At 46.2% G+C, this 27,267-nt stretch overlaps 1 protein-coding gene across 1 annotated transcript; it reads left to right on the top strand.

The window, feature by feature from the left end:
- Positions 1-1,385: 1,385 nt before the first annotated feature.
- SDC1 (syndecan 1) lies at positions 1,386-26,710 on the top strand (the record flags this gene model as incomplete). The annotated part of the gene is made up of 5 exons (XM_080616032.1): positions 1,386-1,442; positions 23,411-23,492; positions 24,543-25,033; positions 25,254-25,383; positions 25,919-26,710. 5 exons carry the CDS (start codon positions 1,386-1,388, stop codon positions 26,083-26,085), a joined length of 927 nt encoding a protein of 308 aa, XP_080472158.1. The 3' UTR covers positions 26,086-26,710.
- Between the last annotated feature and the right edge of the window lie 557 nt (positions 26,711-27,267).

Below are 27,267 nucleotides of genomic sequence, written 5' to 3'. Positions count from 1 at the left end.
CACTGATTGCAGCTCTTTTTTCGGCACCCGTTGCCCAGAGCAGCCCTGGAGCAGCACAGCCCCATGCCCACAGCCTTGTCCACATTGCTCACCCACACGCTGCTCTGCAGCCATGCAGTACCCATCAGCCATGCAGCAGTGTGCTCTCCTGCAGCTCCCAGAGGCGGTGCTAATGCTTAAAAATAGCCTTTTTTCTTTTTTAAAACTACTTTTGTGCACACATTCAGTTGCATTGTTTGTAGCAAGCACTTCAACAAGCGCCGGTACATACACGAGAGGAAGAAAACAAAACAAAGGCGACTGAATTGACTGGAAGTGAGCAGGAACACCAGCCCTGACCCTGTGAGCACGGTAATAAAATTCAGCTCGTGGTGTGGTGTTTTTTTTTTTTTTTTGCCTGCCTCGGTTTTAATGTTTACGGTGAGATGTGCGAAGACCAGCCCGCTGCAGCTGCTTTTAACTCGCCCAGAAGGGCCATCTCCAGGAGGGCGCTTCTTTTAAAACAGCAATCCTTGTTGCAAACCTCTCGCAGGCTTTCTCGTTGTCAGAAAACCTGTTCCGGGCAGCAGAAAATCGGATGCAATGAAGGCTGGAGAACAGGGTGCGGAGCCGGCCCCGGGGGTCTTCGGGCAGGGGGAAGGACTTCCTTCCCCAAAGCCCTCATTTTATCGGGGAGATTCCCCCGCTGGAGGTGAGCGGGGTGTCCCTGGAGAGAGGCTGGCCCGGCGGAGCCCCTCTGCCCCGGATCGCCAAGGGCGGAAGGGGGAAAGGCAGCGCACCCCATGATTGTCCCACAATAGAAAGGGAAGAGAGGACTTTTAGCATTACTAATTATTAACAATTATTATTTTTAGCGCTAAGGAAGGAAACTCGGCGGGAGCAGCACCGCTGCCGCAGAGGAAATCTGGGAATGCAATGGGAGGGAAGTGGAGGCGGCCGCCGGCCGGGAAACCCGGCCCCACCAGGCCGGCGGCTCAGGTAGCGCGGCGGCAGGAAGCGAGGGCGTGCGGCCAGGGCGGGCCGGGCCGGGCCGGGGCTGGGGCCGGGGCCGGGGAGCGAAGCGAAGCGAGGGGAGGGGAACGGAGGCGGAGCCGGGCGGGGGGTGGCCGTAAGGTGAAGGTTTTTGCAGTGGGTTCATTAAAAGACAGAGTTCAACTGCTCGCCGTTGCAGAGCGCTGCTGGGAGGCTGGTTTGGTGGGTTGGGAAGGGAGAGAAGAAAAAGAAAGAAAGAAAAAGAGGAAAAAAAGATTGAAAAGAAAATAAAAGAGGAAGAAACCCCTCAGCTACTTAAAAGAATACTGAGAAGGGCGAAGCAAAAACGGCGGCAGAGACCGCGGGAAGAAGGGGCAGGCTGTGCGCTCCTGGGGCCCGCTGACTCAGGAAGGATGATAAGCGTGGTGGCCGTGTGGCTGTTGGCCCTTTGCTTCCAGGCTGCTGTCCCGGTGAGCGAACGGCGGAGGGGGAAGGTTGGCGCACGTGGGGCACGGGGAACCGGGCGGCCGCACTGGAGCTGGGGTGGGCTGGGCTGCGGGGGGGGGGGGGGGGCGCTGCCGTCGCGTTCCGTGATCCGCTGGGATCCCCGCAGGCCGTAGCTGGGGAGCGGTGCCCTGCCATGCTGTGCTATGCCGACGGGGTTCGGTAGCCTTTTGTGGTGGGCTCGAATCCGGGCTGCCCCGGCAGCCTTAATTCAAACCAGCCCCGCTGCGGCTGCTCCCGACCTGCTGGCGGCTCCGCCCCAGGGCAGTGCGGACGGGCGGTGCTGCCCAGTAACCCCCGCTGGGACGCCGGAGACTCTCGGTGCGCACGGGGGGGAGTGTATTGAGGGGCTCGGGAGAATGCCTGTGTCCTGCCTCCGGCGTGATGCACCCCGGAGGAGATGAGCTTGAAGTTCGGGCGAGCGCTCGCCTGTGGCCCTTTGTGGTGCCGCTGTGGCTGGGGAGCCCTCCCCCGCAGACACGGGTGACCTGAAACGGGGGTGCTTCTGCTCCCCGTCCGCTTTTGTACCTGGAGAGCCAGCGGAGGGCTCGTCCAGATATCTTTGAGCAAACATCTCTGTGGTGGACCCGGCTCACGAACCCTCTGGCCGCACAGGGAGTCCAGCCGCAGCTTCGCTTTCTCTCCCGGGCCGCCGTCCCGGTGCCCCGCCGCTGCCTCCCTCCGGCCGCCTGCGTCGGGCTTCGGGGCAGTCTCGCAGCTCCGCAATCGCCGGTTCGCTGCACTGCTCCTGAGCGCAGCCGCCCCGCGATGGCGGGGCTCGTAGTTCTTCAGGACTCCGGTCTTTCGGGAGCAGTTCTCCCTCGAACGCGGCTCCGCGGACAGCCTTTGAGCCCCAGAAAGTCGGTCTTCCGCGCAGCAGCAGCCGCCAGATGTCACCCACGAACAGAGAATGGCTCCGCCGGTGGTCCCTGCCCTGCCCGGGAGGGCCTTTCCTCGGAAATCTGGCACCGCAGCCTCGTAAAAGTGCTTCGCTTGGTCTGTTCTGGGGCCTGGGCTCTGTGTGGGGATGTCAAGTGTGGGGTAGGAGGCTTGCGGCCACCTCTCGAGGGGCACAAAGCCCAAATCGCCATCCGTTTTTTCCTCTGTGAGGCAAGGGACGCTCACTTCCCGTGTGTGTGTGCGTGCCAGAGCTGCGTGCACGTTGCTCGCGGAATCTTCCCTTTTGGCTGAGTTAGAAGGAAAAAGTGGAATGTGAGGCTCCTTGTGAGCAGGCAGGATCATCAAAGTCAAAACTGGAGTTCCCTTTCTTTCTGAAAGGGAATAATTGATTTGAAAGTTGCCCGGAGATGAGCTACAGCAACAGTTGAATGAGGAGTGGCAGAACAAAGTGCACTGCAGGATCTAAGCTGCTCAGTACAGCTCCAGTTTCACAGTACCGTTCTGTCTTGAACTCTGCCTATAGATCTGGACACGTTCCCTTCTAGTCCACATGGTAGTGAGTAGCTATGAGATGGGTAAAAATGAACAAGCATGTGACTGTAAACCACCCTGTTTTGTGTGGACAGGGCCCTGCTCATAGCTTATGAATAAACTTTCTTAATCATTTTTCTACTGAATAAGATGGAACACCTTCAGTTAATTTGCAGCCTCTGTTGTGCATTTGGATAAAATTCTTCTATGATAAATATACCTTACTAGACATGATAAGGGCATGAAATAAATGCTTGTCGGGAGTTTTCCTATGTGTAAGAGACACGCAGGGCTGGGTGACACCAGGCCGACGAGTTTCGTGGGTGAGCATGTGGAAGAGCAGAAGTTCTTGGGGCTGTCTGCGGTGACTTGGTGCTGAAGCTGTTCCCCTTCTGGTGATCATGTGGCCTTTTTCCCATGTTGAAATGTCAGTGTCACTCACTAAGCTGTCTTTCCTACCCGTCTGGAATCATGATGCTTTTGCATCAGGGGGCAGAAAGACTCTTGTGCTAGGCACAGAAATCAGAAGGGCCTTAAGCAGCCATTTGCATATGCCAAGTCATGGTGCTGTGAGCATGAGAGTGTCAGTGTTGGGTTCTTGGTGGTCTGATCATTGCAAGTTGCGCCACTGCTGCTGGTGCATCGCTTGAACCTTGACTATTGTTGCATGACTTGGCTTGGCCATGCATATTGTCATGGAATTAATAAGCAGGAACAAAGAAGTGGCCAAATGAGAGCTGTTTTCTTTCTGAGTACTCATGCCCCCCTGGAATGGTTGGGGACGTTCCTATTCTTATTCAGAATGACGCTTTATTGTTCAAAACATCTCATCTGATGTTTCTATGATGGGGGCATTGATTTTCTTGAAATAAGAAGGCTGCTGGATCTTAATCCATTTACATAGTTATTCAGGGATACCTTAGGGTAGCCTTCCAATACCTAAAGGGGTCTGCAAGAAAGCTTGAGAGGGACTTTTTATAAGAGCAAGTACTGATAGGATGGGGAGTGTTTGTGTGTGTGTAGCTTTAAACTGAAAGAAGGTACCTTTAGATTAGGTACTAGGAAGAAACTCTTCACTATGAGGGTGGTGAGACACTGGCACAGGTTGCCCAGAGGAGCTGTGGCTGCCCCATCCCTGTCAATACTCAAGGCCAGATTGGACAGGTCTTGGAGCAACCTGGCCTAGTGGAAAGTGTCCCTGCTTGTGGCAGTGGGGTTGGAACTGGATGAGCTTTAAGGTCAATTCCAACCCAAACCATTCTATGATTCTCTCAAATGGAAACTTTTACATGGTGTAACCCTGCCGTGAAGCCAACCAAGCCAAGGTGCGTGGCTTGCTGCAGGAGGGCAGTGGACAATCCAACCTGTCTCATGAGGGAAGACAGGGGTTTGGTTGTTTCATCTGCTGTAGGTGCATGCTGGTGGTTAACACAAGCTTAACAGAGCAGACAAAACCTTTTTCCAAGGGTGATGTCACTCCTATCTGAAAGTAAACTAATTAGAAGAGATTAGGTAGTCCAGTTTGCTTATTAAACATGTAGGCAGTGGATAAGGAGGAAACACTTTCTTCTATAGTACATGCAGAGCAGCGTCATGTTGTTTATCAAGCTCTATAAACAGTGCTGCTCCGTCTGAACCCTCACTTTCTGGAGGCTACCTCCCAGTCAAATGGTGACTGTTGTATCTGGTCAGTTCCAATTAGAGCAGAGACAAATAAGCTGCGGTTCGTATCATGTACGGGGGCTCCTAGTGCAAGTTGCTAGCTTTTGTTCCAGGTTTCTCTTGGTTTCAAGTGGCTTGAAGAGCTAACATTTTTAATGGCAGCACTCTGAAACTTCTGGAAACCAAACAATCCTCTCTAACAACCCAAGACAAGTTGCAGCAAGTGCAAGAAACCTGTAAGCCTTCTAAAATTAAGCTAGTGCACTAACCTGAAATGTAGGCTGCTGTTCTAGCAGCAAAATTGGTCCATTTTAAGTATGTGCTTTGCACTGCGAGTGCTTAGATGTCTCCAGGTGGCTTATATGGTAGCACTTTGTCCTAACCTTGTTGCAAGCGGCTCCTGTGTCCAGGAACCACACTACTGGCTCTGAGTGGGACTTTTCACACTTCTTGTGTCATCTGGCATCTACAGAGCTGAGATTTTAGTAGGATCTGCTGCAGTGAGGAGGAAGCTTCTTGGGAGAGAAAAGATAGGACCCCTTTCCTGAGGAGGTTTTGTTAAGGATAAAATTGCAGTGCTGCAGCATTGCAGCATTAGTATTTTTGTCTTGGATGTCTTCTACTCTATTAACTCAAAGGTATTCTTCCAGGACAGCTGGAAATAGGTGCATGCACTGAAACATAGGGTACTTCAAATGGCACTAGTCCTTCAGGACAATGTTCAGTTGATGTTAAGGCACCTAAATGTAGGTGTCTGTGTGTGCTGGGTGCCTAAGCTCTCATTACAGTCGTGGCGATATAATCAGTGGAGCCAAAGAGAGTGATTATCTGACCAGTCCCTGCACATCTCCTTCAAGATGAGCTGCTTTGTCAGGGCTTTGTTGACAGGATCTCATTTAGTCTACAAGGGGAGCACAGACACCTTTACTTTAGCATCTTTATCTGAGAGCTATTTAGCTTGAAGTGCTAGTATTTCTATTTGTGAAACTTTCATGGTAACTCTCTCCATAAACAAACAGACCGGAGAGGTGCTGTCTCTGTGCCAAGAGAACCAGCAAAGCAGTGGGAAACATGAGCTTTTAGCTACAACAGCTTGCTCCTGTTCTAGTGCAGCTGGATAGCTGCCTCCAGACAATACTGTAGCCTTGCTCTGCTAAAGGCTGTGGAAAAAGTTAGGGAGTATAGAATCATAGAATAGTTAGGGTTGGAAAGGACCTTAAGATCATCTAGTTCCAACCCCCCTGCCATGGGCAAGAACACCTCCCAGTAAACCATGCCACCCAAGGCCTCGTCCAACCTCGCCTTGAACACCGCCAAGGATGGAGCATTCACAACCTCCCTGGGCAACCCATTCCAGTGCCTCACCACCCTCACAGTAAAGAATTTCTTCCTTATATCCAATCCAAACTTCCCCTGTTTAAGTTTGAACCCGTTACCTCTTGTCCTGTCACTACAGTCCCTGACGAAAAGTCCATCCCCAGCATTCTCATAGGCCCCCTTCAGACACTGGAAGGCTGCTATGAGGTCTCCATGCAGCCTTCTCTTCTCCAGGCTGAACAGGCCCAACTTTCTCAGCCTATCTCATATGGGAGGTGCTCCAGTCCCCTGATCATCCTCATGGCCCTCCTCTGGACTTGTTCCAACAGTTCCATGTCCTTTTTATGTTGAGGACACCAGAACTGCACACAATACTCCAAGTGAGATCTCACGAGAGCAGAGTAGAGGGGCAGGATCACCTCTTTCGACCTGCTGGTCACGCTCCTTTTGATGCAGCCCAGGATATGGTTGGCTTTCTGGGCTGCAAGCGCACACTGAAGCTGGCTCATGTTCATTTTCTCATCGACCAACACCCCCAAGTCCTTCTCCGCAGGGCTGCTCTGAATCTCTTCTCTGCCCAACCTGTAGCTGTGCCTGGGATTGCTCTGACCCAGGTGTAGGACCTTGCACTTGGCATGGTTAAACTTCATAAGGTTGGCATCAGCCCACCTCACAAGCATGTCAAGGTCCCTCTGGATGGCATCCCTTCCCTCCAGTGTATCAACTGAACCACACAGCTTGGTGTCATCAGCAAACTTGCTGAGGGCACCCTCAATCCCACTGTCCATGTCACCGACAAAGATGTTGAACAGGACCGGTCCCAACACTGATCCCTGAGGGACACCACTCATTACCGGTCTCCAGCCGGACATTGAGCCATTGACCACAACTCTTTGCGTGTGGCCATCCAGCCAGTTCTTTATCCACCGAGTGGTCCACCCATCAAATTGATGTCTCTCCAATTTAGAGACAAGGATGTTGTGGGGGACAGTGTTGAACACTTTGCACGAGTCCAGGTAGATGACATTAACTGCTCTGCCCCTGTCCATCAGTTCCGTAGCCCCATCATAGAAGGCCACCAAATTGATCAGGCAGGATTTCCCCTCAGTGAAGCCATGCTGGCTGTCACCAAGCACCTCCTTGTTTTTCATGTGCCTTAGCATGCCTTCCAGGAGAATCTGCTCCAAGAGTTTGCCAGGCACAGAGGTGAGACTGACTGATCTGTAATTCCCCGGGTCATCCATTGTCCCCTTCTTGAAAATGGGGGTTATATTTTCCTTCTTCCAGTCGTCGGGAACTTCACCTGACTGCCATGATTTTTCCAATATGACAGACAGTGGCTTAGCAACTTCATTCGCCAGTATAGATGGGTTCTCTGTCACTGTGTTGAAGTGAGGAATATGAGGGGAAAAATAAGTGGAAGTTATTTTGAGATGGGGGGAATGTGAGCATCAGAATATTATAGTATTTAAAGGCACTGTTTATTTACAGATTAGAATTGAGAAATCTTTGTTACTTCCTAGACTTTGCTACATGCAGTGAACTTGAAAAGGGGAAGTCGTTTTGACCAGCAGCACAAGACTTATGTTTCTTAAAGGTTCACTTTTCTTATGACCTGAGAAGATACTCTAAATGCAGAGAGCATGTAGTGTCTCCTTAAGAGTGCCAAGAGTCAGGTTTGTTAACAGGTCTCTAGGAGTTGACTGGCATACTTCATTTGAACCACTGCTCTGCAAGGCTGCTGGTGTACCACAGAAATGAGCTTTATCTGGCCTGGCTAGAAACCTGGGATAGTGCACTTTCTACTATGGAGATGCTAGTGGAAAAGTTACTGCACTGTGAAGCCTTACCTCAAGGCGAGATAACATTTGGACCTCCTACAAGCAACATCTGCTAATGTGATGGTTTCCCAACCTCTCAGTTTCTCAAGCAGTGCTTGGCTGCAGTCGTCGTTTTGGGTCTTGTGGAACCGGCATGGGTCCAGCAGAGTCTGTTAGCTTGGGCTCCTTGCCATGCTTTACTGTAATGTTTGTATCTCACTGCTGAGACCAGTCTCACCAGTGAGGCTTGCTTTGCTGGATGGGAACCAGTGTGTTAGTGGGATTTGGATGGAGTTGTTAATACAACTTCCCGTTGAGTCACTGGAGCTGCAGTTACAACTGAGTCATGGAGGTGGTGTAAGTCACGGCTTTTCCTGCTAGGCTTCTGGTTTGAAACTCCTTCAGTATTGATCAAATGAAGAGCTCTTGCTCCTTCACTTATGCTGCTGTGCTCTCTGGCAGAATTATCATCTCCATAGCCCTTGTTTTTGCAATATATCCACTCATTTTGCCTTTTGGTGTTCATGGCTTTTCTAGTAACTGAAAAGTCTTCAGGATTGCTCTTGCAGAATGACTCCTGACTAAATCAAAGGCACTGATAGGGAACTGCCTGCCAACTAGCTTAAAATACTCATGGGTATCTTGCCTTTCTTTGATGGAGGCTTTGTGTTCTTGTCATGCTCTGCCCTGTAACTTTCCTGCACTGCCTATGTAGTAATGGCAATGTCTCGTATGCCAGTCATGGAAACAAAGGTGGACAGTCTTGGCTTTTTTGGCTGTAGGCAGTTGAAGGTGCACAGTCCTGTTAACCAGCCTTCTGCAAAGTACACCCAGTTCATGCAGCAGCTTCTCTGAGTGCCCTGGCTCTGTCACCTGAGCATGCAAATCCATAGCTAGGGAATGGGGGTTGCTCTTTGTCTGCCTGTGCCACGTGATGTGGAGCTTACTGCCTCTTCAATGGAAGGAAACTTGAACTCTATTCCAGTTGTAAGGGGAGCGTACCAAATGCTTTCTGGGCAGCACTGCAGACCATGACTGTCCCGGCTGTACACAGGAAAGCTCTATTAATTTCTGATGCTGGTGGCAGTACACATCCTGGTCAGCCAGTAAGCAGCTCCAGTCCAGGCTCTTGCATCTAGGGGTACTAGATGAGCAGACTACACATATTGAAGCCAGAGGTGGGCAGAGGAGAGTGGAGCCAGTCTGCCATCTGGAGAGCAAGCAGTGATTAATGTAATGATTTCCAGATGAGAGCTCTTGTGAAGCTCCATATTGTAGCAGTAGTACTGCTGTGGCTATATAGGGAGCCTTTGTATGTTCCCTGGGGATCAGAGCTGGCAGATACAGTGCTGTAGAAAAGACTACCTGGCTCTTTCCTGTCCCAAAAAAAGACCCTATTGTTGCTTTATTTTATGCTTTGAGACCAGTAGAGTGGAGAAATATAAATGTAGGTGTGTGTATATATTTGTATGTAGAGGTATCTATCCCTGTCATGTGCTGTTTGTTGACCAGCTCACAGCAGGATTGGAGGCTGTATGCCCTGACCCCAGGGTGGTGATCTGGGAGACATGATGACTGTGCTCTGGGCAGCTACAGGACTTCGGAACAGCCTGTTTATCTGCCAAAACACCAGTCTCTGTTTAGAGCATCTCTGCAGAAGGGAGAACCTGTTACCCCATTGATCAGCTAATAAGTATCTTCTTTAGGGACAGAGCACAGGCTTTCTTTGGTCAAGAAGCTGAGGTGTAAGAGGAGCAAAATCCCAAACTAGAGGAACTGCAAAGCTTGCTTGAATTCATATCTAACACAAACACTGAGATATGTGATACTTTTCACTCCCCTGCTGTGCTCTGCGCTTATGAAACTGTAATAAGAGACTCCTGCAAATCTAGAGGTTTGTCCACCTTGCTGGCTCTGACAGGGTGTAAGTGGCACCTATGTGTAGTGGAAAAGGGGTAGTGAGGCTTGCACCGAAACTTGCCTAACAGCCTGCAGCTAGACAGCTTTGACTTCTAAATCTCTTTCTGTCCTAACGGAGGAATCATCTAGATCGTGACTACTTTCCCATCAGTGAACAAAGCACCTAACAAAAGAAATGACTCTGGCATGTCTGGGCAGTGGCAAAGGAGTGCTGTGCTATCATGAACTTGCATCAACTGACTCACGGCCTCCAACAGGAAAGCTGCTAGCTTAATCCTCCAGCAGCATCGCCTCCGCTCTCCAGCATGTGTAACTTGCAGAAATTCCTCAGCCTGTGCCTGTGGTCATGTTGAGATGTGAAAAGGTGGTAAGCTGCTTGCTATAGAAACTGGAAGATGCGATCGTGAATAATTAGAGTTATTACTGTAATGGCTGAAAAGCTCTAAATGCTCAATATGCCCCCAGCATGCACCCAAAAGGGGTTAAAAAGCTCCAGCAAACCTCCTTACGCTGATTCTATTAAGTATAACATGCTAGACACTAGTTATCCCATGGCCAATTTAAATGCTGGAGTTCCAATTGTATAGCAAGTCTTACTTTTTTGACCTGTTCTTTAGCTCTCCCCCTCATCAGTTTGCCTGCTGGGAAACCTTCCTTTGCATTATCTGGGGCATGCAAGTTGGCAAGGCTCAGAACTGTGCCAGAGATCATTCTAATAAATGGGTGGTTTAGATTATGTTCCAGTGCCCGGGGATGTTCCCTGATGTCGTTTAATTTACTAGCATGGATGCAGCCAGTGGGTCTCTGGCAGAAGGCCCAGAATGTTATGAAATTGTGAAAACTGCAGTATCCAGTAAAAGAAAGTGAAAGTTCATCACAGGAGATCACAACTTTCTCACTGAAAACTGAACCTTTTGGGATGCTTCAGAAGGATGAGTTGCATGAGAACTCCTGTGTAATCAATCAGCTGAGGTTTGTGAGGTGAACACTTCAAACCTGGAACAGCAAAGCATTCAGTGTAGTAGTAATCGTGCTGGTATGTGCCACTGATTTAACCTGTGCTTTTAGAATTGGCCCGTAAGGTGGTCCTTCAGCATTTTATGATTTATTTTCTTTAGAGGTAGGTTATGCTGACTAGAGCTGGTAGGCAGTGAGTAGACCCAAAAGTTTATTTGTACACGAAATACCTGTTTGAACAGTGTCTTACAAGTCTGATCTCTTGCTATGTAGCATCTAGCTCTCCTGATGGTCCTCCTTGCCAGAAACTTGTCTGAACTAAGGGACATGCTGTTCTGGGAGTAGCTTAGTACTAAAGCACTTCACCTTGCCTTGCAGTTTAGTACTGTTGTATTGACTTGTCTTAATGCCTACCATCCCATCAGAGGTGGCACTGATGATGTCTCTTTTCTCTTCACAGTATAGATGTGTAAAACACAGGGATGTCCAAATAACAACTGAAGTCTTACAGTTGCCCATGTGAGGCAGGAGAGCATCTAGACCTCACAAATGTGATAGCCTCTCCCCTAAGCTCTAACCTTCTCAGTTGATTTGGTGACTGCTCTGAAACAAGGCCATGGGAAAGACAGGTGAACAAGCTGTATACCCAAAAATGAAGGCATGAGGTAGCTGAGTAGCTGTTACAGTGGGACTTGCATAAGAACATGGATCAAAGGGAAGCTCTCTAATGTATCTTGCTGTTGTAACAGTCTTGTGTTCGTGGTTCCACTGCACAGATGTGGTACAGTGTAACTGAGTGACTCTGGGTCAAAATTAGTTAGTTTAATCTACCAGGTGTTTGATCAATAAATGCCTAATGTTCACTGATGATATGAGTAGAATGATAGGTGACTTGAGTGCAATTGCAGCAGTAGGGTTTTATTTTTTTTTTAAGATTGTTTCTGATGGGAGGATTTAATTTGATGCGTCAGCTTTGAAATGATGCTCCAACACCCTCATGACTCAGCTGGGAAGTATACCAGCCAGCTTCCATAACCTCACTGAGGTGTTGCATAACTTAACTGTATGCAACTGCTGTCAGGACTCTTTCTTACATGGAGGATTACTGATGCTTTTGTAAGCCTGAATCATTAGTGTCATGGAGATCATTAATGTCCTAGGGAGAGGCACTGCAAGCTTCATCTCTGTACCACTTTATATGGGTAGATCATTTGCTGTGTGCTTCAATTGTTGTGAACATGCATATTTCTCAAAGGAATTTCATTCAGTCTAAACCGTGTTCTTCGTTAGAGTAATTCAGTGAAATGTGGCCCAGCCTGTGCCTGAACACCATCTGGCCTACTGCTGTTTATGCCAAGGGGACTAGTAGTACCCAAAACACATACTGTTTTTCTTCAGCGCCTGCACTCCAGAGCTGCTAAAACTGTGTGGAAGGAAGGGGTGATGCTCAAAGTGTCTCTGTGAGAAGACCCTTAAGATGGGAGAACAGGGAATTCCTGATCTGAGATGTGGCTTCTGCGTCTGATGGAGATGTTTCAGCCTTTCTGTGCATGGCTTAGTCATGCTGGTGTAATTGCATCTGTTTGGCAGGGATGACTTATGCCTTATAAACAATCTAGGCTTAGTCAACACTGTAAGTTCTTGTGGATAAACCAGACCTGATAGCATGCCTCATAATGTAGGGAGAGACTTAATTTCTTCACATCCCTGGTGGTTTACTTGGAGATGGTGAGGCATATAAGCAAATGTAAGAAGTACACTTAACCACGTGTGTTAGCATGAGACCTGCCAAGGTGCAGGAACTGCCCTGCATTGGATCAAACCCAAAATCTAAAGCTGCTTGCATGATCTGCGTGAGTCCAGCATCTGGCTGCTGATGGAGACTTAAGTTCCTTCTTAACAGCCTGGTGGCTGACTGTTGTGAGTCCTGTTGAGCAAGGACTTAGAAGTGGTTAGAGCTTAGCTATAGGAACATGACCAAATCATAAGGGAGCTGCTGAATGCCAGCAGTTGGCTCATTTTCCTGCCCAAGTCTAACTCACTTCTGCAGCTCCCTTGCAAAGAGCCAGTGTCTTCTGTAGCAGACTGACAAATAACAGCAGCAACGGATCAAGCTGTGGGTGTGACTGGTCCTGCAATCTGGTGTGCACATGTAGGATGGTGTCTGTTCTGGATGCTTCCAGTCCTCTGATCAGTCAGCCCTTCAAGGGGTGGAGTGCCTGACAAGGGTTGTTGGTGGTGCTGTGACTAAGAAGCTGGTTATGAGATTTATAATGAAATAGAGCATTCAAAGGTAACAGATGTCTGGGATGTATGTTTGGAAAATACAGTTTGTTAGCAAAATAAAGCAAACGCTTCACAAGCATTGGAGGCTGCATCATGACTCCTTCTGGAGAACAAGTTTACAAAAGCAATCAAGAAGGCCTTGTCTTGGATTGCTGAGTCTCAGGCTGGCTGTCGTGCTATGAAGGACTTGATGTATGTCATGTAGGGTAAACTACAAGGAGATCAGCTGGGAAGCTAAAGCAGAGTTTGACAGCAGCAGGCCTGACATCTGCCACTGAAGTGTCAGCAAACAAAGAGTAATTTTGTTGTCTTGTGCATAGACAGTTGCTACAGAATATATCCAGTTGCTATAGGATATATCCTCCTATAAAAATCTTAATCTGGGTGGTTCCACAGTCACTTTACAGTACTAACCAACATGTCTTGCCAGCTTTTTCTGTTGTTGTAAGGCTAACTATCTGTAGGTTTAAGTAGTATCAGTAAGTTTGCCAACTAACCTGTTTAAGCTGAGACGTTTAGTACTTCAGGGTTGTGAGTTCATCCTGTTGAGGTTTCCTAGCTGCTAGGAATCAGAAGTACTGCTAGTAAACCCTTAGTTTGGTGATACACTCGGGATTTGTATCTGAAACAGGATTTCACTAACATGGCTTAGCACTGCAAGCAGGTTGTTCAAATTAGAAACATGTATGTTTCACTAATAGAGCAAAAATGCTTCTGTGATCCTTCAAGAAGATCTTACAGCTTTGTCTCCTGGCTCCTTGGCATATCTCACACCAGGAATTGCTAGAGTTCAAGGAGGAAAAAAGGGAAATTCCTAGGATTAAGGTAAGAACCTGGGTCTTTTCCTAGCCATGTGCCTAGATACTGAAAGCTGTTGCACTGACTCTTGCCTGATAATAATTCCTGGAGGCTGGAAGTATTCCTGGCTGCATGTTGGCTTCCCTTTCTCTGGTGAAGCAGATAGCTTCTTCCTTCCCCAGAATACTGTATAGCATGGTGATGAGGTTGCTTCTGACTTCTGGGAACACATCTGCTCAGGTCAGAGCACTTGTGCAGCTGGAGTGTTGCTTGTGGTAGTTTGTCGAACACATAAAAGCTGGCATGGAGCTCATTTGAAATGGTAATAGTTCCACCAGTCAAGTTTATGGTATTTGTCTCCAGGATAACAGGCTTCCATATGACCAGAGGCACACACGTGTTTTCCTGGTACTGCTGAGAGGCATCAGTGATTCATAATGTGCCACCAGCCTAATTTGAAGATCTGAGATGCGATAGACCATGTCATACTTTCTTATAGACACATACCTGATTTCTGAAATGGGACTCCTTTAGCTGAGTGGCTGAAGATGGAAGGAGCAAGTTGTGCTCCTGTGGGACCAAAGTCCTCAGTCTACCTCTCCTGTGTCCTGATATTGGTGTGCTGCAGGCTTGTGATGGCCTCTGCAGGAGGAGCTTGCAGGGTTGAGCCTCTTGGCATCTGGCACATGGCTTGCAGCTGCACAGTGACTATTTTGAGCTAACAGGCCTGCTGGAAGAGCATAGGCTCAACTGGGACCAATGGAGACATGAGCCACTTTGCAGCTCTTCCCACAAATCCAGTCTTTGACTGCATTCGTCAGTCTGAGGGCTGTAATGCTAACTGATCTGCTTTCCTGGGAGCTGGTTTGTCTCTTAGCTTTATGTGGAGAGGAGACTGGCTTCTCCAGCCCATGCATTCTGCCAAGGAGCAATCAGGTGGTCTGAAGCCCACTATTGCACTTGCCAGGAGGTCTCTGGTTCTGTAATGAGTTTTGCTCCAGTGACAGTCCTCAGTGCTGATCCCTTAAGACAGGGTGGCTGGGTGGCCAGAGGTGGGACAAAGGCAGGAATTTCCACACAGACGCGAGACTGTTCATGGCAACAGGGGTCAGTGCATGGATGGCAATAATTGGCTAAGGATTAGAGACTGGTTTTGCTGGGACTGCTGTTGAAGACGTAGAGTCAATGTGTTTATATGTGTTGGAGGGCAACACTACGAAGTTCAGTCTCCATTGAAGTGGCTATAACTGCTGATGACTTCTCTGAGGTGGGTTGCTCAACCTCACCTGCCTGAACTCCACAGCAGGGGCCACATGTATGTGGGGGGAAAAGGCAGCAGGGACCTTAGATCCTGTCACTTTCAATTTCTTTTTCCACCAAAAGGGTCATGTTTACCTGTGCTGCAGTTACTAACATACACAGGTGGTGGTTTTTGAGCTACTGTAGTTCTTTCCTGGATGGGTTTGCATTTCGTAAAGATCTGACCCGCAGCATCCTTTTTCACCTTACTTTGTCAGGGTTTCTGTTTTGGGCAGCCCACCACTGGCTTTGGCTGAAACTAAGCAATTCTTGATCTGTACTTCTCTAAACTGAACTGGCTGTTCCTGCTCTGGCAGGGGGATTGGACTAGATGATCTTTTGAGGTCCCTTCCAATCTCTAACATACTCTGTGTGTGTGTGTGTGTGTGTGTGTGTGTGTGTGTGTGTAAGCCTGAATCTACTATGCTTTTGTTGCTACACTAGAAAGTTAAAAGTGCTGGTGACTTCAAGTTAGAGGGGTTTAAGACAAGTTAGGTTTGTCTGGTCTCACCTTACACAGCTTACTGCTTATCTGTTAAGCCAGCTGAAATAGATTGAAATTAATTTCCCAGGATGAACTGGAGCTGTTAGCTGTATGGCATCACTGGGCTGCACCTACTTTGCACAGCTCTTTGAGGTTATACATTCACTGTGGCTTTCTTGTGCTATCCGAAGAAATGAATGCCTGAACTATCAAGTATGTTAAAGAGCTGCAGGGAAGGCTCTTTAAAGAAAAGCAGTTATAGCATAAAACTGAACTGTCTGCTGTTTGTGAGATTAGCTGCAGGGAAAAAGAGCTTTCTCATTAGGCTGCATCTTCAAAGCACAGGCTGCCCTGAGCATGGGAGACAAAAGGTACCCCACTTTTGGCCATACTGTGGCAACCTGTATCTGCCAGTGATACAGAGCTGAGTACTTGTGTGCTGTGTCTGTGGATGCTGATCTGCCAGTGAGATTGAGTCCTTGGCCTGGGCTGTATTTCTTTGCTGGAAGGATAGTTTTGTACGAGTGAAAGCAGTGTATAGTGGTGACTTCCTTGTTTGACACATCCTTGAGGTGAAAAAAGACTCATCTCAGTTCTCTGTTGCTGAAGGACTGACCAGACTTCTAGTGGAGCCACATGAGAGAGAACTGTGAGGCAGCTCAGCATTCCTGTGTCAGAACTGACATGGTGCTCTGTACAGTGCTAGCAGTGCACACAAGTGATAGGTTGTCACTGATGTGTGTGTTGCATGGCCACAAGCTTCCCTGGCTGTGGAGTCCATAGCCCTGCTGGACTCCAGTTACCCTGGCTTTGCTCAGCCCTCTCTGCTGAAGGACATGCAATATTCTCCTTGTCCAGTACTCAACAGCAATTGCACTGGGCTTCCTATAAAGTTCAGATGGCCCAAAACAAAGGTAGAGCTACTAGCTTTCTGAATAAAACATCTATGTAGCCTTTTCTACTGTGTTTAGGAGGTCAGGGTGGACTTAAAAGCACTGTTGTGCTGTCTCGAAGAAACCTTATCCCTTGTGAACAAGCACTGCTGAAGAGAACTCTCTGTACAACCTTCTCCTTGCTCCTTTTTCTAAAATCCTACAGCTCTTTGAGGCAACTCTGATCTGCGTGTTGCCTGCAGCCTGAGGGTGATGATGTGTGTTTCCATAATGCAAGGCAGTGGCAGCGTATTTCACTGCCCCCCCTGCTGCAGGGGAGCTGAATGAGTGTCAGCATCCCAGGAACCAGGCTGTAATTCTGTATGAATTGTTTAAGCAGCCCTGGCTGCCACACTCTGCCCTATGCCAATACAAACACCTGTGCATTCATGCATTGAGCAGGATTGGGAAACTGGTCCTGCTGGAAAATTCTCTGCATTATGTTCTCTCCCTGTCCTTTTAAAATTATTATTATTGTTTTTAAACGCAACCAGTTCCCTGATCCGGTTCACCGTGAGACTGCAGGAGCAGCTATGCAGGAGATAGTCAAGGAAGAATGAAGTGGCACGCTCTTGTGGGAGGTGGTTGTCTAAAAGGCCCTGCTGCAGAATGTGAAACGCAGCCTGATGGTGACAGGCTGGTTCGTTTTTGCTCTTGGCATGTTGATTGCTGTATTTCAACACTACTTAATGAAAAGTTTCCCTGTCACAGTAAGGAGAAAATGTAATGCTGATTGGGCAACAGCATGGTACTTACCAGGTGAGCCTCCAGAAGTATTGGTGTGTGTATGGAGTAGCTGGATGCTGCTCTTCCTTGGCCACTGCGTCTTGTGCAAAGGATCAGGGAATGCTTTTACAGATTGGCAGAAAAGGAGGATCAAAGCCTGGTGGGCAGTGGGCAGAGTTTACAGTCTGTTTTGTTCTGCCCATAGTGGAATAGATCCTAAAAGATCTCATCCTATTTTGAGTAGGTGTTGGAAGGTGTTTCACTGCTTCAAGAGCTGAGTGCCAAGAGGTAGCTGCTGTGTGATGATCAGGTAGTTCGTGCTTCAAATGAAAGCAACTGCTGTTGCAGCTAGGACCTCTCCTTCAAAGATAGTTCCTTTCTCAAGTCACCAGCCAAAAATACAAGATGAACACATTAAGAACACAATTAACCAAGATTTTTCAGATTTCTTTAGTAATAATGATCTGATGGAGAACCAGACAAGTAAGTATGACTGCCGTACTTACCTCTAACCAGCCTTACTCTAGTTGGCATACACTGGTGAATGGAAGAGTGGGAATGCTGATGCCTGTTGGAGTGCAGCAAAAGCTCATTGAAACGACAGTCTGAAACAGAGAGGGCAGACAGTTGTAATGCTTTGAAGAGCCTTTCTTGGAACACTAGCCAGGGATAAAAGAACTGCTTAAATCTAGGCTATCCAGTCCACAGCCTGTTTGTGGAACACTCTGTAGCTGTCTTTCTGCTCTTTGGCCTGTGCTGTTAGTCTGCATCTTCGGCTCTTCTAGGAAGACAATTACTTCATCAACCTGCCGGGTCACCAAGCAGCACTGGTGCTTATCTTGAGCAGTGGAACAACAAGAGAAACAACTGGAAGAGCAGCATTTAGCTGAGATGGTAGCATACTACTATTGATTTCTGGTGTAGCAGACTTGCACATAAGCTTTACTTCTGACTTGCTGTATGAAAGCATCGGTTCTGTTTCAGTGACTCCAGAATTTATTGCTGACTTAAAACTGAAGGTGTGCATGGTTACCTTGATGCTAGCAGTCTGTGTGCCTGCAGAAGAAGAAGGATGGGTGAAGATGATAGTCTGCAGACCATGGACATCTGGGATTGGAGTTAATCATGCATGAGCTGTTAACTGCAGAATATCAAGGTTTAACAAAGATAAAATTTCTTTCAGCAGGTTTTGTCTTCCCACACACTAATAGCAATATTTTAAGGTTAGAAGCTCTTCATGCTGCTCTGCCTGAGATAGCATTTCTGTTAGTGGGGCTAGCTCTGCTCTTAAATATATAAGAAAAGTTGGAAGGCAAACCTTTCAGTCTGAGTTTTTCAGAGCTGTTCAAATCCGTGTTAAAGTTTCTCTTAGGTGCTCCAAAGTCATATTTAGTAGCCAAAGAGAGCAAATGCTTGTCTTGTTCTTTTATATCTCTGTCAAACAAGAGCAAACCATAGGTTTTGCATCCTATGAAGTTAGAAGAATCTTGCAGGATGTTTAAGGAGGTGTTTGAGGTGGGAGAGCTCATTACAGCTCATTCCTTTTCAGCTGAACAAGAAGGATTTACTAGGAGAAACGTGCAGATTTAACAGCATTATTCAGATAATGGAGGATTTCAAGTGTTTTTGACACTGCTGTAGAAGGCTGATCACTAACTAGGATTAGTAAAAGTGGGATACAAATAATCCTTAATCTAGTTTAGGGCTTGTAGCAGCTTGTGGCAAAGCCACTAGTTTTGCTTACCTCAAAGAGCAATTTGAAAAAAGCTGCTTCATTTTACATATGCCATGGCTCCAAATTAAAAAAATGTGGTTCCCAGCTTGGGCAGGGTGAGATTAACTAATAAACTACAAATCTCTCCATCATCATGAGAGAGTACTTCGTATCCCTCCTGTAGCAGGAGGGAGCTCTGTGGCAGCTGATGGAATAAGAAGGATTCATGCTTGGAGACTGTGCCCAAGATGAAGACTGAAGAATAGTTAGAAATGATGCTGTTAAACAACAAAACCAAAAACCCAATAAAAAGAAAGTCTGGAGTATGTAAGACTTCTGGAGCCAATAATCTATCTAATTAGCTGTGAAAGCCTGGCCCGTTCTTGATTGAATTGAAGATGCCACTAAGCAGCTTTCTGGTTGTCCCAGCAGAACTGAATAACTATTGTTCTGCAACAATACAGTGCTCAGCAAGAGAGAGGCTAACAGTCTCCCCAGGGTTTCCCCTAGACAGGCTGCTTTGATACTTGAGGAAGAGGATCTTCCACTGATTAATGGGAACTAGTTAATCCATATAAAAAATGCTGTTAAAATGTTACCCCTAACATGCAGCTGAATTCAGTGACATCACATCCAAAGTGCTAGGCAAGTAGTTGTGATCAGTTGTCTGAGCTGCTAAAGGAACACCACCCCCCTCAAAAAAAAAAAAACAAAACCAACCAACCAAACAAAAAAACCCAAACCAAAAACAGTAAGAAAGCAATAGGTAGGTAAGAATTGAAAGCTTTTTGACTAGAATACATGAGAGACCATTGAAGATCCTTCAAAAGATCCACTGCCTGAACTTAAATGTGTATATCCAGTCTTTCTGGCAACAATTACAAAGTGAATGGTCCACAAATAGACTCAGTGGACTGAAAAATAAACTGGATGATGGTAGAGCTAATTGTGATGGTGGAAAGCATGTCCACGTTAACTGATTATATTGAACAGTCTGATAACAAAATTTTGAGCTAGAGTAATACAGAGTTGTTGGTAAAGCAAGATTACTTTTAGTTGGAATTTATTTTCATCTCTTCCATACGACAGCACAACCTGGCCTGACTCTGTGTTCTGTGCCACTAATCCTCTTGACTAATCAGAACCTTTCTCATTGGTGTAATTCTGCTGCAATAAAAGGTCATGGAAAAGCCTTGACCATGAGGTGCTGGTTGCCTGAACAGCATGGTCCATCTTCCTGATGCAAACCCGAATTAGCTTAGTCCCTTCTGATGCCATCCTGAGTCAGTGTTTTATGTTAACCTTGCTGTATCTGAAATCCTTCAGCAGCAGATCATTATAGAAGCATGACCTTTCTGCAGTACTTGTATTTTTTGGTGCCACAAGGAAGGGTTGCTGCATGCTTACTGATGCTGCAGTGTGTGGAGCAAAAAGTGTAGTCTCTATATAACTGTGCAGTTACATAAATAAGACAAACATTCCTTAATGCTCATGTGTCGTGAAACTGGATGATGTCATGAAGTTACATCACTGCTTGAATATCCTGACTGGTACCTACATATGCAGAATCTGATACTGTCCTTTGAGAATTTGGGGCAAAGAAAGTCCCTCTCAGATCCCAGGCCTCAAACTGTCTGGTCAAAGGCAGATCCTGCAACTCCTAGAGGAGCAGCTTGGGACTAGACCCTTTGGGACAACTAAGTAGAAGGACACATATAGTGCAAATTCATTAAGTTCTCATTTAAAGCTGCGGAAAGCAGACTTTTTTAATCCTGAATTGTGTATTCTATTATTCCCTTGAAATATAATAGCCAACCTCAGTGAACAGCAACTGGTCTGAGCCTGCCTTCATGTTAGCCAGGTAGCTGCTGAGCGGCTTCTGGGAAACTCTACACTGGAGCAGCATGGGTCTCTAATGGTTTAGACTGGGCCATACTGGACTTTCCTCCCCTGAGGAGGACCCTAGCTATCCCAGTTAAGACAGAAATGAAACAGGGGTTCAAACCAGTATGTGACAAAGGCTATGGAGAAGCAGAATATGCAGCAGCCTGGGAAGAGGCTAAAATCTCAGGTGTGAAGGGAAATGTAAGGGTAGGGTGGCTGGACACACTGGATAACCAGAAAGGAAGTGTGGCATGACTGAACAAACCTTGTTCATTAGCACCACAAGGGGAAGGGGTGCTGGCTCACTAATCAAGACCAAGGGTTGCTCTTTCATTTCCTGACAGTCTGATCTTTTCAAGAGTAGTGCTAAGGTCTGCAGACCATGAGATCTGTCCAGGTGTTCTTGAAAATCCTGTACAAACTACTCTTGAAGACTCAGATTTGGAGGAAGTTAGTCTTGATCCTAGATAAAGGTATTTGGTGCCATGTCTTAAACTGGCTTGGCAGTGCCTTTCTCCAGTGAAAAGCTGAAGAGATTGCTTTCTGACTGCTTCAAGGTAGAGCCTTTCCACTGGGAGGAGGATGCACTCCCCTTTTGCAATATATTCCCCTTGCACACAAAACCAAACTGAGTGCCAGAACAAAGGATTGTGCTTGCTAATGCAAGAAAGGAGGGAGAAAAATGGTCCCCAGCCACCCTGCATTAACCAAAATGGTGCCATTTCGGAAGCTTGACTTTAGAAAGGAACGCACTGGAAAGGATGGTCAAGGGAGTGGAATTTGGAAGGCCTGGCAGTTCTTTTCTGTATTCTTTATGCACCAACAGTTCATATTCTTTAATGTTTGAAGTGCAGGGAGATCAGCTTGTGTGGGTCACTGACCTTTGACATGAGAAGGAAAACTTACAGGAAGTACTTATCTCACCTACTTTCTGTGGATGAGTGCAAAAGCATACTGCAAACAAGCAGAGACAAATCTGAAAATCCAAATTACCCCATGATATGCAGCTAAACTAAAGATTGAAGGGCAGTTTCTTCTTAGAAATTACAGTAGAAATATGCGTGCAGAAGCCTGAGGAGAAGTGGTTTGATTTGTTGGCAGGGTTTTTTTGTTTATTTTTGTGGGTTTTTTTTTGTTGTGTGTTTGTTTTGGATTTTTTCCAGTAGAGAAGGAAAGTGCTAAAAACTTTAATGTCTATATGAGGGCTTTGTGTTTCGGTGGTTTTTTTTTTTTTTGTTCTTTCTTGTTATTTAAAAAAAAAAAATAATTACAATGATCACCAAGAAGAGGCAAGATCTTAGGCCCAATCAGGTTGGTGGCAGCTTGCATACTTGTCTTCAGAGAGGAGGAATCTAATGGGCTGTAAACCACCTTAGAAACCGGTTGTTCTGTTGAAATACAGGGAATGAATAAAGTATTAAGGATGGAAGAGAAAACTGGATAAACCTGATATCTTAAAAGAATGAAAAGGAGATTGAGCCAGTAAATACAGCCCAATGAGAGAAAATGAGAGAGCTCAACTGCTTTGTCTGACATATCATACTAGTTCCTAGGATGAAAATGAGTGTTATATTAATTTTTAAGTGACACTGTGTTAATGCAGGCTACAGAAATACAGCGGTTGCAGAGCTGGCAAGAATGCATGTTCTTCTTTTTACATAATAAAATGAGATTTCACACTCACAGTAGAACCATGATCAGCCTGGATGATGCAGTGCAGTGTCTTAGGGCAGTGGTGGGAAGGGGTGACAAGGGCATTTTTAGGATGGAATAAAAGTAAACATTCTGGAAAACAGGGAATGTGGTTGGACGGGAAAAGATTAAATTCAGGAGAAGTGACGCACAGGGCTTTGGTTCGAAATCTGAGAAGGGAGAATGACTGGTTGGAGAATGGTAGCCCTGCAGAAATAAACCTGGGGGCTAGTTATGAGTTGAGTGTCAAGCATGTTGTACCAGTAGCACATACAGCAGAGGCCAACAAGATGCATGAAGTAATCACTCTGCTTTATTTAGTGTTGTTTGTCTTTGGATAGACTGAATAGCTTTGAATGTTGTGTGTTATGACAAACTGGTGCAGTAGAACAGGAGTTTGGCCTCTTGTTTCAGCAACTGAACTTCTGTTCTGATTAGTGTACTCACTGAAGCATGAATGGAGAAAGCTGAGGGCTGTATTCTCCTACAGGGAAAGCTGGCTGCTATCTCTGGACTTTGAGTGCCCACACTGCTAAAAAGGGGGTCTCGTTCTGCTTCCACTGAGATGCTGTCATTTCAGATACGTGGACAGTGCTGAAAGGGTTCAAAAAGGCAGAGAAGCCGAACTACTTTGTCTACTCTTCTTTTCTGTTCCTTAGAAGTAATGCAGTAGCTGGTAGATAGCGAAGACATGACCAGTCAGAACCTGGAACAGAATGGTTATGTTGTGCAAGGGCAGAGCACTGGCTGCTGCCAGGATGTGGCTCTGAACAGATTCCTTGCTTTCTTCTTTCCAAAACAAGTGCAGCTTGGAAGCAGCAAGACTGACCCTTCCAATACTGAATAGATTAACCACTAATAGAACTACTCTTTTTAGGGGGGATGGAATGAAGAAAGATAAGAAAATGCATTCTGAACAGAGTTTGGGTAACCTTCAGGAGCCCTTAGAGGAGACTATGCAAGCAACATAGTAATCTCATCACTAACACACCTTCTTCCCTTCTGTTTAAAGCAAACTACAAATCTGAACCTTCCTCCTGAAGATCTTGATTCATCTGGTGATGACGATGATGCATTTTCAGGTTCAGGTGCAGGTAAGTTAACAGCACGTGTACTGTTAGTGCTTGAATGTGGCAATTGAGATCTTGATGAGCATCCACACTAAAAGGGGGAGGGAGGAATCACACACACGCGTGCCTGCCTGCGTACCCCAGAATATGAGAGCTGGTAACAGAGAAAGGGCCTAATCTATTCAGCTTGTGTTGCGTCAGACACAAACAATTAGCAGAAAATGAGTTGTAGGAGACTTGAAAGGGAGCAGAAGCAGGTACGCTCCATGTGACTACTAATATGAGAAACTGAGTGAAGAATGTTGTGGAACTGAAGTGATTGTTTATTCATGGGGGAGAGAGACTGTAAGAAGGGCTTTTGTGCTCTCATATGAGCTGGTAGGAGATACCATTTGAGGGTGTGTAAACCCCAAACTGCCAATGTACATCAAGTGCAAATTTTATCTGTCATCAGGTGTGCAAGTTCCCATGGGCCATACATTTTTAAAAGCAGAATAAAAGGGTTTTAGGGTAGGAGAAAAAGTCTATTGGAATGATTATTAAATTGCATGAGAGAGACCTTTGGTGTTTAGTGCTCAAGTTGAGGAGATGCTACTGAGGAATGAGCAAGCTGTTGAAAACTAAACCATGGCATGCTTCTGCTTCCTTCTAGCCACATGCTCGTGTTTTAGTTTGAATTCTGCAGGAATAAAACCCTGAAATTGGGTGTGCCAGTGATTAAAGGTGTTGAGTATATGAGTACTGCTCTGAAACAAATACTTATGGGGAAAAGAATCGGATAATCATCCTGAGCAACCAGTATGCTGAAATCAGACAGCCCCCTTGTCAACCTGTCTGCAAACAGACTAGCACTTGTGCCTTGTGGAGAAGCAGATGACTAATAAAGTATTGCTGGATAGTACACTGGTCTCTCCTTTCCTTATGCCACTGAAAAGGATTAGGACTTTACGAACTGAACTGCTGTTGTTCCAAAAATTGTCTATGCAGGTTCAGCATCCTTGTTAGACCAGCATCCTGGAGATACTATTAACAGGTCTCTAAACTGGCCAAGGATAATACTGTTTTGTTTTGCAGGTCCTGTGACTGAACAGTCTCACACCTGGAGAATCCCAGGAGAACCAACTAATTCCTCATTACTGGCAACACCGATAGATTTCCATGAACAGCCATTTCCCAGGACTGAGAGCCGACCTGAGAATGAAGTAATGTCTCCTTCTGCAACTAGTACTGTTGTGACAGAGGAGCCAGTCGTAGCTGTGAAGGACACAGTACCCATCCTGAACTCACCTGATGAGAAACCAACAAATGATGCTGTTACAACAGTGAGAAGCCCCACTACTTACTTTCCTTCAGTGATTCATGTAACTCCTTCGGAAGCCTCAGGCACAGTCCGTGGGCTTGAACCTAAAATCCCCAGCTCTGATGTGCCAGACACTAAAGATGTGCCTGAGCCCCCCTCTACCATCCATCATGAGGGAGACATCGCTGCCACCTCCACAATAGCAGCTCCAAAGGATGTTGTTCCTACACATGAGGAGGTTTCTGAGGATGGCTCTGGAGATCCGGTGAGGATTAATAGCTCTGACAGCCTTTCCAGGGGATGGTTTGAATACTATGTAGTAAGTTGTTTTTGCAGGAAAGGGTGGTAATTTGTCAAAAGTGATGATTGATTTAATAGGTTATATTGGTGGAGGGGTTTATATGAGAAGAAAACCAAGCTGTGGAAAATTGTCGGTAGCAGACATGATGAGAAACTTGATTAACCTGCCTTGTATGTCCCACCAGGGAGACTTCATCTTAACTAAAGATGAGGATTTGGTCCCCACCCAGAACACAGAAGTACTGGCTGACTCTGGGAGGAATGCCAAAGCTGCAGGAGCCTCAGGAATTATGGACAGAAAAGAAGTTCTTGGAGGTACCTGATATTCTGGATTTCTAGTTGGCAAAAGCAGACTCTTGTAGGAGTCTTCCAGGCAGCAGAAGCTGCAGTTCTGCAAGTACATCTCTGAGCATGAAAGCTAACCCTGTTAGACTTCTGAAATTAGGGTGGTGATTCATGATTCTGTGTTGTCAAAACTCTTAACAAGGACAAATACTAACCTGCTAATAGCAAAGCTTCCACTACTAGTTATCAGTTAAGTTGTGTTTAAACCTATTATTTCTCTCAAAAACTACAGTAAAACTGCTCTAGTGCTGCCTCGGTCAAATTACTGGAGCTGAACAACGTAGCCTAGTGTGCTTTGCAGCACGGCTCAGTGGGAAATGTGTTTCTCTAGGTTTACCTTGTGTAGATGAGCAAGCTCATCTACTAATGGAAGGATGATGATTTGAGGGGAGGCAAAACGACAAATTAATTTCTGGAAGTAATGAAATCAGTAAGGAACAGTCTGAAACTTACAGTCACACTAGCGTTATCTGGAGTCTAATTTGTGGCTTTCTCCCCCTTCTAGGTGTTATTGCTGGAGGACTAGTAGGATTGGTGTTTGCAGTGTTTCTAGTTGCATTTATGCTGTACAGAATGAAGAAAAAAGATGAAGGCAGCTATTCGCTGGATGAGCCAAAGCAGTCTAACGGAGGATACCAAAAACCACACAAACAAGAAGAATTCTATGCATAAACACTACTCTTCAGGACACTTCTTCTTTCATCTTTCCTGGACTCTTCTCTCCCTGTACATGGACCTCCTAGTGTGCTTTGCATTAAACTTAAGCCATATGATCATTGGGTTGTTTGCCCTTACCACTTTGCCATTGGGATTTGATAACTACAAAGTAGATCTGGATTCATTGAGCATTCCCTGCTTTCTTGCACAACTTTTTTTTTTTTTTTTTTTTTGAACAGAAGTGGGACTGCGAGTTCCTAAACTCACTTTGGTTTATCTAAAGACTGCTGGGGCAGGCAGTGGGGAGAAGATAAGGGAGCACTGTATGCATAAAACTCTTGATATTTAGGGAAAGGGCTAGCAAGAATAAACAGTTACCAGTGCTCGAATTCTGTATAGCAGGGATCCTCCTATTTAACTCATAGATGTGTTTTAAGCATAACAAATGGCTGCGCTGGGCAGACATTTAGTATACTGCAATCCTCTAGCTCTTTCTTACTGCCGTATTTGGAGCACTTAATGCCTATGAAACATCAAGCTGAACATGATTCCTAATGAGAGGAGGTGTTACGAGCAGGGTAAGCAAATGACTGTCATGTGGTTTAGAATAACTTCTGGTTTGGGAGCATTATGCCATACCCAGAACCAGCTCCTAAGAAGTTGGTGCATAACACAAACACAAAACAAACCCCGAAGACCCCCAAATTAAGTGGAGAGTTCATTTTGCCAGCAGTGTTGGACCTGTCCCACTACCTTCTTGCTCTTTCTAGGCATAGGTAAGAAATAGGCTATTCTAAGCAGTCTCATCTCAGACATTCCCTCTTCTTAGGTGCCAAATAGGCTGGGCTGTCATGCTGCAGATGCTTTTATCCTGCACTATTGTGTAGTCACCACGTGACTGTGACGTGTTGTAGCACCTACATCTCTTTGCACTGTTTACAGCAGTTGTCTTGGAACATAGTCTGCTGTCTATGCCACAGAATACCTTGGCGCACAGGGGTAGAAGGTAGCAGCATATCATGACTTTGCAGTTAAGGAGTAGAGCAGCATAGCATCTGCAACAAGCCTGATGAAGGCTAAGTGTAGATGGCCTTAAATATACACAACAGTTGATGTGCTTGACTCTTGTGACTCCCGAATGGCTCTTCAGTAGCTGTTCCTGCACTTTGGAGAGAAGGAACTCCAGGAATGTCAGAC

Source organism: Psittacula echo (assembly GCF_963264785.1).
Source record: "Psittacula echo genome assembly, chromosome: 4".
Taxonomy (NCBI): domain Eukaryota; kingdom Metazoa; phylum Chordata; class Aves; order Psittaciformes; family Psittacidae; genus Psittacula; species Psittacula echo.
This window is presented reverse-complemented; position numbering and strand designations above follow the sequence as displayed.